We start from the raw sequence: 13,080 nt of genomic DNA on the forward strand, positions 1-13,080 counted from the left end.
CAGAATTCAGGAATGTTTATTAGGCTAGACTGAATAAAGCTGGAGAGGCAAATCATGCGTTTTAACCACAAGACGCAAGTTTTAAATTTGAAGCATTGGGTATCAATGCAAGTCAACAGGCATATGGGTTATACATGAGCAGAACTTTGTGCAGGAAAGGACATGGACTGTGTTTTTTAAACTGAAGAGAATGAAATGTGAGAAAGAAAGCATTGGACTCATTTGGCAAAAAGCAAAACACATCAAATTTCCAGCTACTGCACTAACAGAAAAGGCTGGAAACATCAAGTCAGGTAGTACTTGACAAGAGGAACTATTCACATTTCTAACTTTATCATTCTGATGAAGGATCATTCACCGGAAACATTAACTCTTTCTCCACAGGTGCTGTGATATAGTCATCACCAAGACAGTAGCAGAACTAAATATACCCCTTTCATCTCCTGTTTTTTTTTGAAGTATTTCTACTTCTATACAATAGGCTGGCCAGAAATGACTGAAAAAATTGTTAATTTGCAGTAGGATCACCTTCTTGCAAGATTATTTCAGTATCAATTGTTGCTGAATAGTTAAGACATATTGTCAAAGCTTTGTCTTGCACACATCAGGCAAGAATGACAAATTTTAAAAGGTAACTAAAAGGGAGCTCATACGTTAGCAATTCGGCTTGGACTGGAAGTGGCGCTGCCACGGAGAATGCACTAGGAAGCTATTATTTCCCAACTGTTCATTCCAAAAAAAGGCACAATGCCTTTTGCCCACAAAGCAGGTCTTGTGTTGGTGATTCCATTTCCAAGACTTAACCATGTGACATTAATATTAATAATCAATTACCAAAGTCCAAAGATGTGCAGGTTAGTCAGGGGACTAACTAGGGTAAATGCATGAGGTTATGGGGATAGGGTCTAAATGGGATTGTGATTGGTGCAAATTTGATGGGCTGAATGACCTCCTTCTGCACAGTAGGAATTCTATGAATTAGAGTAGCATGTTTAAAGCCAAATTTGCCTGATGCAATTGACATTCTTTTTACTCCAAAAGACAATCACACATGAATGACAGATCAATGGTGCTGAAACTAATTTCTGCTGGAGAGGAGCAAACATGCTCAAGAGCTATATCTGCAGCCCAGACTGAAAGCTAATCTCACCTTCTGTGAGGAGCAAATGTAATCTTTACCATGCTATACTACTGCATCCTAATGCATTGGTCCAATAAGCCCACTTTGACACGAGCTTTATTTCTGTTCATGTTTATAACAAATACAAGTGGAGCATTCCTGTGAATGGTATATATACATATATATTCAATAAACAGGCAGAGTATATATACATTCCAGCCAAACAGATGAAACTAAAATATTCATGTTTACTAACAGCAGTATAAAATTTAGAAAGATGTGACAGTTCACTACAATTTATAGCATAAATTGATAACAAAGCAAAGCATTACATAGTGTACTTCAAGAATTTTATAGACGATATATATTTTCAAACTGTGAAAGCAATAGTAATTCAGGCATTAGAAATTAGCATATTACATGCACCATTAGGAGGAGGATGAGTATTTCTAAAGGATAAGCAACTTCAGTTACAAGGATTAAAGCCCATTTGAATTATTAATTTAAAAACTCACTTTTTGCAAGACATTTTTGAATTTCTATTCCACGATCGCAGAAATTAAAATCTTTAACAAAAAAAACAGTAAAAATCAACTATTGGAAATTTGTTTCATTGCTTCCATACGTTTTGCACCTACCCATTAAAATAAAAATGGAAAGAGAACATGTTAAGATTTAGTTACACGGCCGCATCACAATCCACTAGCTTGCTAGCATTCACTATTCAGCGGCACACAAAGAATGAGGTGCAAGACTGCCCCTGGTATTAATATATTTACAACAAAATAATCTAAATCTGTGAAGATACTTTACATCTATTTTTGTGCAGTTATGTGCATTTTAAAATAATAATGGAAGACATTATGCTTTGGGCACCAGAGAACTGAAAATCTTCACAATTGAAGCAGAACTCATAAACCACCATCATTCAGCACATATACTCTCGTTGTTCCAAACGGTTCTTAAACACAAAAACCACTACCTTAGCTGATTCTCTCTTCCAATGTTTTTGTTAACATAAATTTTACAAAAATTTTACCTTTCACAAAGCTTAAAATTCTGAAACATACAGTCACTGCTTCAAAATAGGAATATAATTTTCAGTTGAGTTGTCTCAGCAGCTGTGATTGAATACATGTAGCAGAATATTTTTCTAAATTATATTTCTAAACATGTATCAAATGTTGAAAACAGTTTTATTTCTACTTTAGGAATAGAAACTACTTCTGCAAGCGTTGTGTCTGGATTTGTCTACGTAGTGGTAGTCTAACATTTTTGCTAGTTTCCTTTGTCTTTCCTCATCTGAGAATATTCACTTCTCCTTGGATATACTTTCACAGGGATCTTATCCCATAAACAATCGATTGCGTTCCATTTTCTTTGCCAATTGAGCAATCAAAGGAATTGCATCCTTCTCCATTTTAATGCAACTTCACACGTCAGAAGATAAAATGCCTAAGAAGTCTAGGCAAACTGGCATTAAAGCACAACCTGTCAGTTTCCCATTCTATTAACTCAGGCCCGCTTCTAGTCAGTTATACTGTTTTCTTGTTGCTAAATGTGTTGTTATTGAGGGAACCAGGACCAAACCTATGATGTCTGGAAAATGCATAACAAAATGTAAAAAAAGTATGCTGCTGAAAATTTGCAATGTAGATAAATCTTCAAACTAAAAGGAAAGAGGCTTCAAGAAATGCAATTTATAATGTATATTGAAGGGAGAGTTTAGGAACTTCAACATTTATTCGATTATGGCAATAACTAAAACTGTACGATTTCTCTAACTTATCAATATTATCGGCTCCATTTAATAGATTTGAGACCATAATGCAGCAAGATCAAGCATTGTATTTGTAGTAAAATATTACTACAAATCAGAGAATGGGAAAGTAATTTGTTCTCATTAGGAGTACAATATTGAAATCTGAATTTGAATTTCTTTCAAGTTGGTGGGAGCAAATTAAAGACGGCAAGTTTGTTACAACAGGTTATAAGAAGTTACTGTACAAGAGTTGAAAATGTATTAATTTGTTTTGCAAGAGTAATCGTCTATCCAATTAAACATTTGTAAAGTGGTAAAGACAAAGTGATAAATGATATTTACAAAGTCTGTGTGATGATGCAATTTTATTCAAAGCACAAAACACATACCATATTGATCTTGGACAAGTTACACTGTTTATACCATAAGCCCACTAAATTGTGTTACACCATGACAGAACAATGAATGAAGTGTTGTACCTAATTATTGTCATTGCAGCAAACAAAATGGTGAAAATCAGAATAAAAATTGAACCAACTCCCATTTGAGAATAAAATACGGACTTTGCTCAAGTTAGAACGAACCAAGTTTAACGTTTTCATAGTTTTCATTTTTCCTGCAGCTCAATGTGAAGCTCCCAGACTTAAAGCCAAATCTACAACTAAAGCCCAACACATGCTCCCCACAATTATCTAGTCCTCCATCACAGCAGCTTTTGTATTGCTAAAATTCTTGCCTTCTCCATAAAAAAAAGTTCCTGCCTAACTTTGATTGAACATGAAGCAGGGATCCAGCTCAATTTATTAAGCCAGGTTACAACCTGCCAGTGGAATTAAGATCACTGTTGTGCAGCATTATTACCGTTATGTAAGCATTTGTGTTATGGAATAATTTCAGATAGACTGACAGCTTTTGCAGCTCTCAGAGGCCAAAGAATGTCACATTTGTATTACATATATTAAGATTTGCCATCCTAATGTATTTTGTATATACATAATCAACCAACTTCAACAACACTAGTGCTGATTGCAGGAAATATAGAGTACTGAGCTCAAAACATTGATTTTTTTTTAAAAAGAGGCACAAAACACTGGCTCGTGTATGTATGTTACATTTTAAGATCATGAGCTCCAAAATATACAGATGGTTTTATACACATTATAGCAAAACATTAAGACTGCACAACGAACAGGACCAAGTCCAAAATGAAGAGTTGTATAATGCAACTCAAACCCATGTAAGGTACTATCAAAAAAAGATTAATTTTTGTCTTTAAAGAAATCATTGACAGAAAGTTGTTAACTTCTTTTAACTATGTTGGCACAAATATTTCAACTAAACAGCTCAATCAATTTGGGAAGTTTTCATGCTAAAAGTTAAAATAAATGGCTTGATCTTCAAGGATTGAAGCAATCTTGTTGGTCTCAGCATTTTATCCCTGATTATGATTTATTTAAATACCGTGTGCACAAGTAAATCGAGCCCCAGTAGACTGTTTGGTCTACCATCCACACCTTACGTTTAATTAAGTTAGCAAAACTAAATGATGTAAAAATATTTAATCTTACAGCAGTATTTCACAAAGTTAATCCATTTGATTCCCCTTTTGAAAATCACAAGCTAGGCCAACCAGTGTATCAAGAGGAAATACAAACATATCTTAGACTTCGAAAAGCACCTCTTAATTTTGCATTTGCCAGTAGCTTAGTGACACTGCGACATAATTTTTAAAAAGCAATATCAAGCATCGAACTGACATCTACAGTGCGGTGTAACATCAGATGTCTTGGGGGAGAACTTACCACTGCTGGTTACTTTGTGTGGAAGCAAATGCACTAGGGTAGAAAGATGGAAGTAAGAACAAAAACAGTGGACACAAATAAATCTGTAGTATTTAAGCTCTGAACTTCTCATTTTTACTGGACTGATGCAGTCCCATTATAATCACCATTGCTCATAAACCAGCTCTCAGTATCCAAAGATTATTTTCTTTTGCAGGCTATTTCTTCTTCTTTTCCTGTGTGGATGTAAACCAAGAGTCCAATAATTTTTTGCTGTAGTAGATCTGCCAGCCATGCACTTGCACTGCAATAACCAAGACCAAGTACATGACTGCTACAGCAGAAAAGCCAAAGATAAAGCGGTACGCCTTGCCATGCCGGTAGAGCTGCTGTGCCATGGGAAACATTTCCATAGTACCATAAATAAGAGGGGCAATGGAGAAGAGCCCTGCGCTGATCATGGAAAGCACAAGATAACTGATGTTGTTACGAGGAAAAGCTATGAAGCCGAAGATAGATGGTATGATGCTCAAGAGGTACGGGTATTCCCATTGGTATGGCATTGCTATCAGGTCATGTGACACCAATTTCATGTGACTGACAATAACCTGAAGAGTGAGCAGTGTCCAGATCACCAAGTGAGCAATTATCAGCTTCTTGATCTCAGACTTCAGAGTTACGCTGGAATTGAAAAAGACAAATACAATGTTAAATTTATTTTGACCTCTACAGATAAGCATTTGAGATTCTGATATACAAATGTGCGCAGTGGAATACCCGATTACCATCCTATGGACTATTAAACATCGGCTTGTGGATTTTTCCCACTGCTTCCCATACTTATATGTTGAATTTCTGCAGGAAAGATGGTCAAAATAAATATTTAAGTTAAGCACTATGAGCATAAAAGACAAATTTATGAAGTATGTGATCACATCTCAGAAATCTCAATAAAAACTCCATTAGTTCCTTCGAAGACCAGTAACTTGGGTAAAACAAGGGTTTCTACTTTCAGCTTATTGTTTGGGTTTTGTGGTCAGTGGCAAACTGTCCACAAAAGTCCAGTGGTCTCCGTGACGTAGACTTGACAGTTCCAAACAGCAGTTTAAATTTGGCACCAAGTCAAATGGGATTCCCAGGTATGCAGCAGCAATGGCAGTAAGCAGCTAATCACACCAGACAACAAACCATGAAATTACAAGCAATGATACAAACAGCGCTGACGAAGGCTCATCTAGACTCAAAACATTGGCTCTATTCTCTCCCTACAGATGCTGTCAGACCTGCTGAGACTTTCCAGCATTTTTGGTTTTTGTTTCAGATTACAGAATCCCAGTATTTTGCTTTTAAATTACAAGCAATGAATGCCCACACTTAATTGAAAACTTTCAGCTGCAAAATTAATGATGGCTACTCTCTCTCCATTGCTTGATTATACACTTTATAACCTTCCAAATTCAACATTGTCAAAAGCTTCAGATCAAAACCATTTCTCCAATTTTATTTCCAGGAAACAAATGCTAATAATGGTTCTGTTGCTGCTTTTTGCACATTTCTTCCAGATGCACATTGTTTCTTTACAAATGCCTTTTCTCTTACACCATCACCACCCATGCCACTTACGCTCTTCAGTTTTCTTCTTTCCTCCACTCCCACTCATTTCCCAGGCTTTTCCTTGCTTACAAACTGTAAATCACAAATTATTCCCACTCGATGAAGGGTCATTGACCTGAAATGTTAAACTACTTCACTCTCCACAGATGCTATTTGACTAAATATTGCTGAAATTTGTTTGTATTGCAGATTCCTAGCATTAAAAATATTTTGCCTTGAAATATGCACCAAATTTTGTTTTTTTTTATACAAATACGATTCAAATAATCAAGTTATAAAAAAACTTACCTCATTTGATAGTGTGAAGCTACTTTCTCTCGATGATGAAAGTCACTGCCATCTGTTCCTGCTGCACGTGGACCTGCACGGGATGCCATGGTGAACAAGCAACTTTTAGGTCTATGGGGAATGAGAGCATTAAATAAGTGACTGATGTCAATCTGGATGGTTTGAGCTACTCTTGATCTCCACAACATTCCAGTTCTTTCTGTAAATCTAATTCCCATTCCCTCTCTAAATTTCACTCAATTTCCTCCATACAGCAAAGAAATTTCATAAAAACATTCCAATTCAGTCCCCCCCATCCCCAATCCTGTTCCCCCCCCTCAGCCCCAATCCCGTTCCCCCCCTTCTCAGCCCCAATCCCGTTCCCCCCCCTCTCAGCCCCAATCCCGTTCCCCCCCCCTCAGCCCCAATCCCGTTCCCCCCCCTCTCAGCCCCAATCCCGTTCCCCCCCCTCAGCCCCAATCCCGTTCCCCCCCTTCCCCCCCCCTCAGCCCCAATCCCGTTCCCCCCTTCCCCCCCCTCTCAGCCCCAATCCCCTTCCCCCCCCTCTCAGCCCCAATCCCCTTCCCCCCCCTCAGCCCCAATCCCCTTCCCCCCCCCCAGCCCCAATCCCGTTCCCCCCCTTCCCCCCCCTCTCAGCCCCAATCCCGTTCCCCCCCTTCCCCCCCCTCTCAGCCCCAATCCCGTTCCCCCCCTTTCAGCCCCAATCCCGTTCCCCCCCTTCCCCCCCTCTCAGCCCCAATCCCGTTCCCCCCCTTCCCCCCCTCTCAGCCCCAATCCCGTTCCCCCCCTTCCCCCCCCTCAGCCCCAATCCCGTTCCCCCCTTCTCAGCCCCAATCCCGTTCCCCCCTTCTCAGCCCCAATCCCGTTCCCCCCCTTCCCCCCCCTCAGCCCCAATCCCGTTCCCCCCCTTCCCCCCCCTCTCAGCCCCAATCCCGTTCCCCCCCTTCCCCCCCCTCAGCCCCAATCCCGTTCCCCCCCTTCTCAGCCCCAATCCCGTTCCCCCCCTTCTCAGCCCCAATCCCGTTCCCCCCCCTCAGCCCCAATCCCGTTCCCCCCCTTCCCCCCCCTCTCAGCCCCAATCCCGTTCCCCCCTTCCCCCCCTCTCAGCCCCAATCCCGTTCCCCCCCTTCCCCCCCCCCTCAGCCCCAATCCCGTTCCCCCCTTCCCCCCCTCTCAGCCCCAATCCCGTTCCCCCCCTTCCCCCCCCCCTCAGCCCCAATCCCGTTCCCCCCTTCCCCCCCCTCAGCCCCAATCCCGTTCCCCCCCCCTCTCAGCCCCAATCCCGTTCCCCCCCCCTCTCAGCCCCAATCCCGTTCCCCCCCCCTCTCAGCCCCAATCCCGTCCCCCAACCCCAATTTCACCACCACCAACCCCCGTGCCCCCGGGAATTTGTCCTATCAAAGAGCTGCATCTCATGTAAATCCCCACCATCCACATCAACAATCGGAAACGCGCTGAGCGGCCGCGGGTTTATTACCGGCTGCTCCACGGACCGCACACTGACAAGATCCGCTCTGCAGGTTAATAACCAGCCGCTCCCCGGGCCTCACACCGACACGATCGTCTCCGTCCGCGCGCTCTAACTGACTCAGCGCGAGCCACCCTTCCCACGCTGCACCGCGGCGCTCCCCCCACCCACCTGCTCCTCCACGCTGGCTCTGATTGGCCCCTGCCCCTTGAGCAGCGGGCCAATCCCCGCTCTGCTCTTCACCATTGCCATGCGTGGTGCTGGCTGTGCTTTCTGAGCTTCCGCATTGTAAGACGTCTCACCTGGCGAAGGGGAAAAGCCCCGAAAGCTAGTGGCGTTTGCTAGCGAACAAACCTGTTGGACTTTAACCTGGTGTTGTGAGACTTCTTACTGTTCACCCCAGTCCAACGCCGGCATCTCCACATCATGACTTCCACACTGACCAGGGGATTTACTCATGTACTCACTCTTACAGAGCAAAACAAACTGCAACTTCCAGAATTCACTGGGCCACCTACAGCTTCACTGCCAAACCTGCTGATTCTTCATAGCGTGTTTCTGTTTTGATTTCAGCTTTCATATCCAGTTGCGTGAAATTTCCATGGCACATACTCACCAGAAACGTCTGGTCCAGTGTACCTAAATTCTGAATGGTTTGAAACTCCTTAATTATCACTATTGGAAATAAACTTTGAACTGTACAGCTGCCTTCTTTCAGACTTTAGTCATTGTTAAATTAGTACTGATTGCACAGAAATTACCTCCAAATTAATATTGTAAAGACCAAAGCCACCCTATTGGAAAGGCCAGAGACCCAATCCCTAGCAATAAACTCTCTTCCATTCCCTGCCTGCTGTGTGACACTGATGCACACTGTTCAAGACTTGGTGTCATATTTAATCTTGAGATGAACTTCCAACCTCACATCTGCAGCATTACTGGACAACTTAATTTCACTTTCCGTAATATTGTCTGAACCCACCCTTGCCTCAGCTCATTACTGAAACAGCTTTTGTTACTTTCAGAGTTGACTATTCCAACGATGTCTCCTACATTCTCTAAACCCAAGTTCATCCAAAACAATTATGTCCTAACTTACACTAAATCATCTTCAACTATCACTCATGTTACGATTTGTATTCATAAGGTCAGCACAAATTGACACAGACAATATTAAACAATGTGCGTGTTTGGAATGTGAGAGGAGAGAGCGGTGGGTACAGTCAGGGCAAAGAAAACAAGCCAAGTAAATCTATACACCTATAGAAATAATAGCTGAAATTTAATAAGGATACATTTACAGTTTTGCATGAAAGACAAAAAGGTGTAATAGCAGAACAATATGAATTAACTGAAGGTTAAGTTGAAAGAAACAGTCACATCAATAGCATGCTAAAGTGTCAGAAACTGCAGAACAGCAATCGTCAAAGCACATAAGATACTAAATTACATTACCAGTTTCAGTAGGAAATGAGTTGGAGAGTTCTATCCTGTGACTGCCATACTTTGGTCGGTTGGAAACTTAGCTATTTTCTCCAATTTTGGTCATTGAAACAAACGAGACTTTGAACATTTGAAAGAGTAGAGAATAAACAGTACAATTGACGAAAATTAGGATATTACCTTTGAAAACAGTTATGAAATATGTAAGATGTGGCAAGAAAAATATTGATAGGACTACTTCAATACAACTTTGAAATATTTATCATAAGATTAGTAATTTCAAATAATACCACACAAGTGAATCAGCTAATTCATTATGGATAAAACAGAGAACTTTATGGTGAGTAAAGGGCTAATATCAGGAGCACCTGAAAGTGATGCACACACTGATGTAACTAGGATACAATGTCAAATGACTTGGATGCTGAGATCTGGTAGGGAGCAGAAGTACAACCTCATGCAGAGTACCAAGATGTACGTAGATCTGTAAATAATTAAGTATGTTTTTTATGAATAATAGCCTATGGTACCATTCCTACCAGGCAAACCCTAAACAAAATAACTTCACAGCGTTTAATGCAGACAAGTGTGAGGTATTGCACTTTGGAAGGACAAACCAAGGTAGAACATACAAGGTAAATGGTAGGACACTGAAGAGTGCAGTAGAACAGAGGAATCTGGGAATATAGATACATAATTCCCTAAAAGTGGTGTTGCAGGTAGATAAAGTCGTAAAGAGTGCTTTTGGTACATTGGCCTTTATAAACCAAAGTATTCAGTATAAGAGTTGGAATGTTATGGTGAGGCCGAATTTAGGGTATTGTGTGCAGTTTTAGTCGCCTAATTATTGGAAGGATATTAATAAAGTTGAAAGAGTGCAGAGGAGGTTTACAAGGATATTGCCAGGATTTGAGAAACTGACTTACAGAGAAAGGTTGAATAGGTTAGGACTTTATTCCCTGAAGCGTAGAAGAATGAGGGGAGATTTAATAGAGGTATATAAAATTATGATGGGTATAGACAGAATGAATGCAAGCAGGCTTTTTCCACTAAGGCTAGGGGAGAAAAAAAACTAGAGGACGTGGGTTAAGGGTGAAAGGGGGAAAAGTTTAAAGGGAATATTGGGAGAGGCTTCTTCACACAGAGAGTGGTGGGAGTATAGAATGAGCTGTCAGATGAAGTGGTAAATGCGGGTTCACTTTTAACATTTAAGAAAAACTTGGACAGGTACACGGATGAGAGGGGGTGTGGAGGGATATGGTCCAGGTGCAGGTCAGTGGGACTAGGCAGAAAAGTGGTTTGGCACAGCCAAGAAGGGCCAAAAGGCCTGTTTCTGTGCTGTAACGTTCTATGTTTCTAGGCCAGCATCCCTTCACCAGATTCTTTTTATTTACAAGCCGATCTCCACTCCTCAGAGTGCTTCAGGTACAAAGTCAGAACACAGAGTGTAAATAACTCTGACGCTCCAATATATTTATATAGACAGACTCCCTAATTGGGCAGGCAATCATTACCAATTATTTTGACCAACTAAATAAACTAAAACAAATTAATGAGGGGACAAATTTAAAGGGGCAGCTCTCAAAAGGAGAGGAACCACCTGAAACAAAGGACAACGTGGAAAGGAAACTTAAAACATCAAATCAAAGTGTGATTAAAGGGGTCACTAATGCACCATAGTCCCTGTGGTGCCCAGTAGACATGGAAGGCATTAATGGTGCCCTTGGGCACCACATCCTCCCTCTGGTTCACCTGGCCATGAATGTAGCTGTGGTTATAGTTACATAAAGGGAAAGAGGTTGGTCAGGGGCAATGTTATCCCACTAAAGACTGAAAGTGGAGATATTGTCTGGTATTTTACGATCTTGTTCGGGTGAGGCTTGTAAAATCCCACCCAAGGCCAACGGAAAATTCCGTTCTGTGAGCCATGCCCGCCCTGATACCAGGGCAGGTGTGCCAGTAAAACTTCGGCCATTGTTAATGGCTGTGGGAAAATGGCAGGCATGTTAAATAATGACTTTGTCTTAGTATTTATAGCAGAAAAGAGCTTGCTGCAAGTCCCAAGGAAATTAATAGTGGATGGGGAAACAGGTGCCCCCACCTGCTTCCATACTTACTGTTGTGGGGTAAATTGAGATGACCAGTATGTCCTAACTTTAGACATACAAACCTCATGAGGCAAATATCTCCGAATGATGATCTAACATTTATTTAAAGAAAAACAAGCAGCTGCAAGAAGATTACCAAAAGGGTTAAGCAGCTCTGAGATAGAGCGATAGAATCTCTCCGATGAATCTGCCATATACAATCGAAAGCAGAACAATTATAGTTTTTCTTATCAATCATTCCTGCCCCCCATTAGCTTAAAATCAATTACATTTTAATATACACACATCAATGATAATCCCTGACATTCACCTCAGCCATTGCATTTTACCTTCCAGCATAATGACATCTTATTCGTCAATTAAATTCAGACACTAACACCCATCATGGCTAAAGTCACTTCCCTGTTGCCTGGTTACCTTAGACACTTACTACAGCGGTAAATGTGGATGTTCCCACCAGACCATTGCCAGACTGGATAGACACATGATCCTGTGTCCAGGCATGTTTCCATCCTAAGTCTAGACAATGAATAAACCTATTCATAAATGTTGCAATATGTCTTTCCACTTAAGGCACTTTCTGATATGAATTTTGCTAATTACGAGGTTCCCAGGCCTTTGGTTCTGAACTATTCGCCTTTACCATCATGCCTTGCTGTAGCCTGCTTTTGGCTGAAGTGATCAATGATTCATACAATACTTAAAATACATTAAAATATCAGCCTATATGTTTTAAAATCATAATTACTTCTTTAGTTCTCTTACTGTATTCACATGTGTGTAACCTATTCGCTTGTTAACTTATTAATTTGTTTCAAGAATCATTTAACTCTTTACAGGTAATTCTGTCAGTGCCTTAATGTATTCTTAATGTAAAATACTTATTAACTGGTTAGAAATCTCCCATTTCATTTCTCCCTACATCCAGTGGAGAAAATCCTGCCTTGAGCTACTTTATATGAATTCAGATCTTTATTTTAAATTTGTGTCAGTAGAGGGCAGTGTATCATTGGAAGATGAAAATAGCCAATTGGGATAGTAAACCGATTTGGATGATTCTGCCAGTGTAGAAATTACTTAGACAAGAAGTTCCTTGTTCTACTCCATAGGTCAATGCTGAGTCTGCTGACTTCTCTACCAGGACAGAATGAGGTGATGAATTTTGGTAGATCGAATTGGGGCAGGACTTACTCAGTTAATGGTATGGTGTTGAGAGATTTATAGGACAAAGAGATCTAAGGGTACAGGTTCATAGCTCCTTGAAAGTGGAGTCACAGGTGGACAGAGTGGTGAAGAAGGCATTTGGTGTGCTTGGTTTCATTGGTCAGAACATTGAATACAGGAGTTGGGAAGTCTTGTTGAAGTTGTGTAAGATATTAGTAAGGTCACACTTGGAATACTGTGTACAGTTCTGGTCACCCTAATATAGATAGGATAGGATTAAACTAGAAAGAATGCAGAAAAGATTTACTAGGATACAAAAGGGACTAGATGGT

The 13,080-nt window shown here is 40.8% G+C and overlaps 1 protein-coding gene across 1 annotated transcript; it reads right to left on the reverse strand.

Annotated features, from left to right (window-relative positions):
• Nucleotides 1–1,221: 1,221 nt before the first annotated feature.
• On the reverse strand, nucleotides 1,222–8,086 carry jagn1a (jagunal homolog 1a). Its single transcript, XM_080203546.1, has 3 exons — nucleotides 7,994–8,086; nucleotides 6,566–6,676; nucleotides 1,222–5,344 (listed from the first exon to the last, which is right to left on the reverse strand). Exons 2-3 carry the CDS (start codon nucleotides 6,652–6,654, stop codon nucleotides 4,882–4,884), a joined length of 552 nt encoding a protein of 183 aa, XP_080059672.1. The 5' UTR covers nucleotides 6,655–6,676; nucleotides 7,994–8,086; the 3' UTR covers nucleotides 1,222–4,881.
• Nucleotides 8,087–13,080: the final 4,994 nt, after the last annotated feature.

The sequence above is a fragment of the Carcharhinus amblyrhynchos genome, chromosome 15, assembly GCF_965287045.1.
Source record: "Carcharhinus amblyrhynchos chromosome 15, sCarAmb.v2.hapA, whole genome shotgun sequence".
NCBI lineage: Eukaryota > Metazoa > Chordata > Chondrichthyes > Carcharhiniformes > Carcharhinidae > Carcharhinus > Carcharhinus amblyrhynchos.

Excerpts from the sequence above, each read along its gene's own strand:
- jagn1a (XM_080203546.1), bottom strand. The coding sequence starts at position 6,654 with ATGGCATCCCGTGCAGGTCCACGTGCAGCAGGAACAGATGGCAGTGAC. Across the intron at positions 5,345-6,565 it reads GCTTCACACTATCAAATGAG|CGTAACTCTGAAGTCTGAGA; the intron begins GTAAGTTTTTTT and ends TTTCAATTCCAG.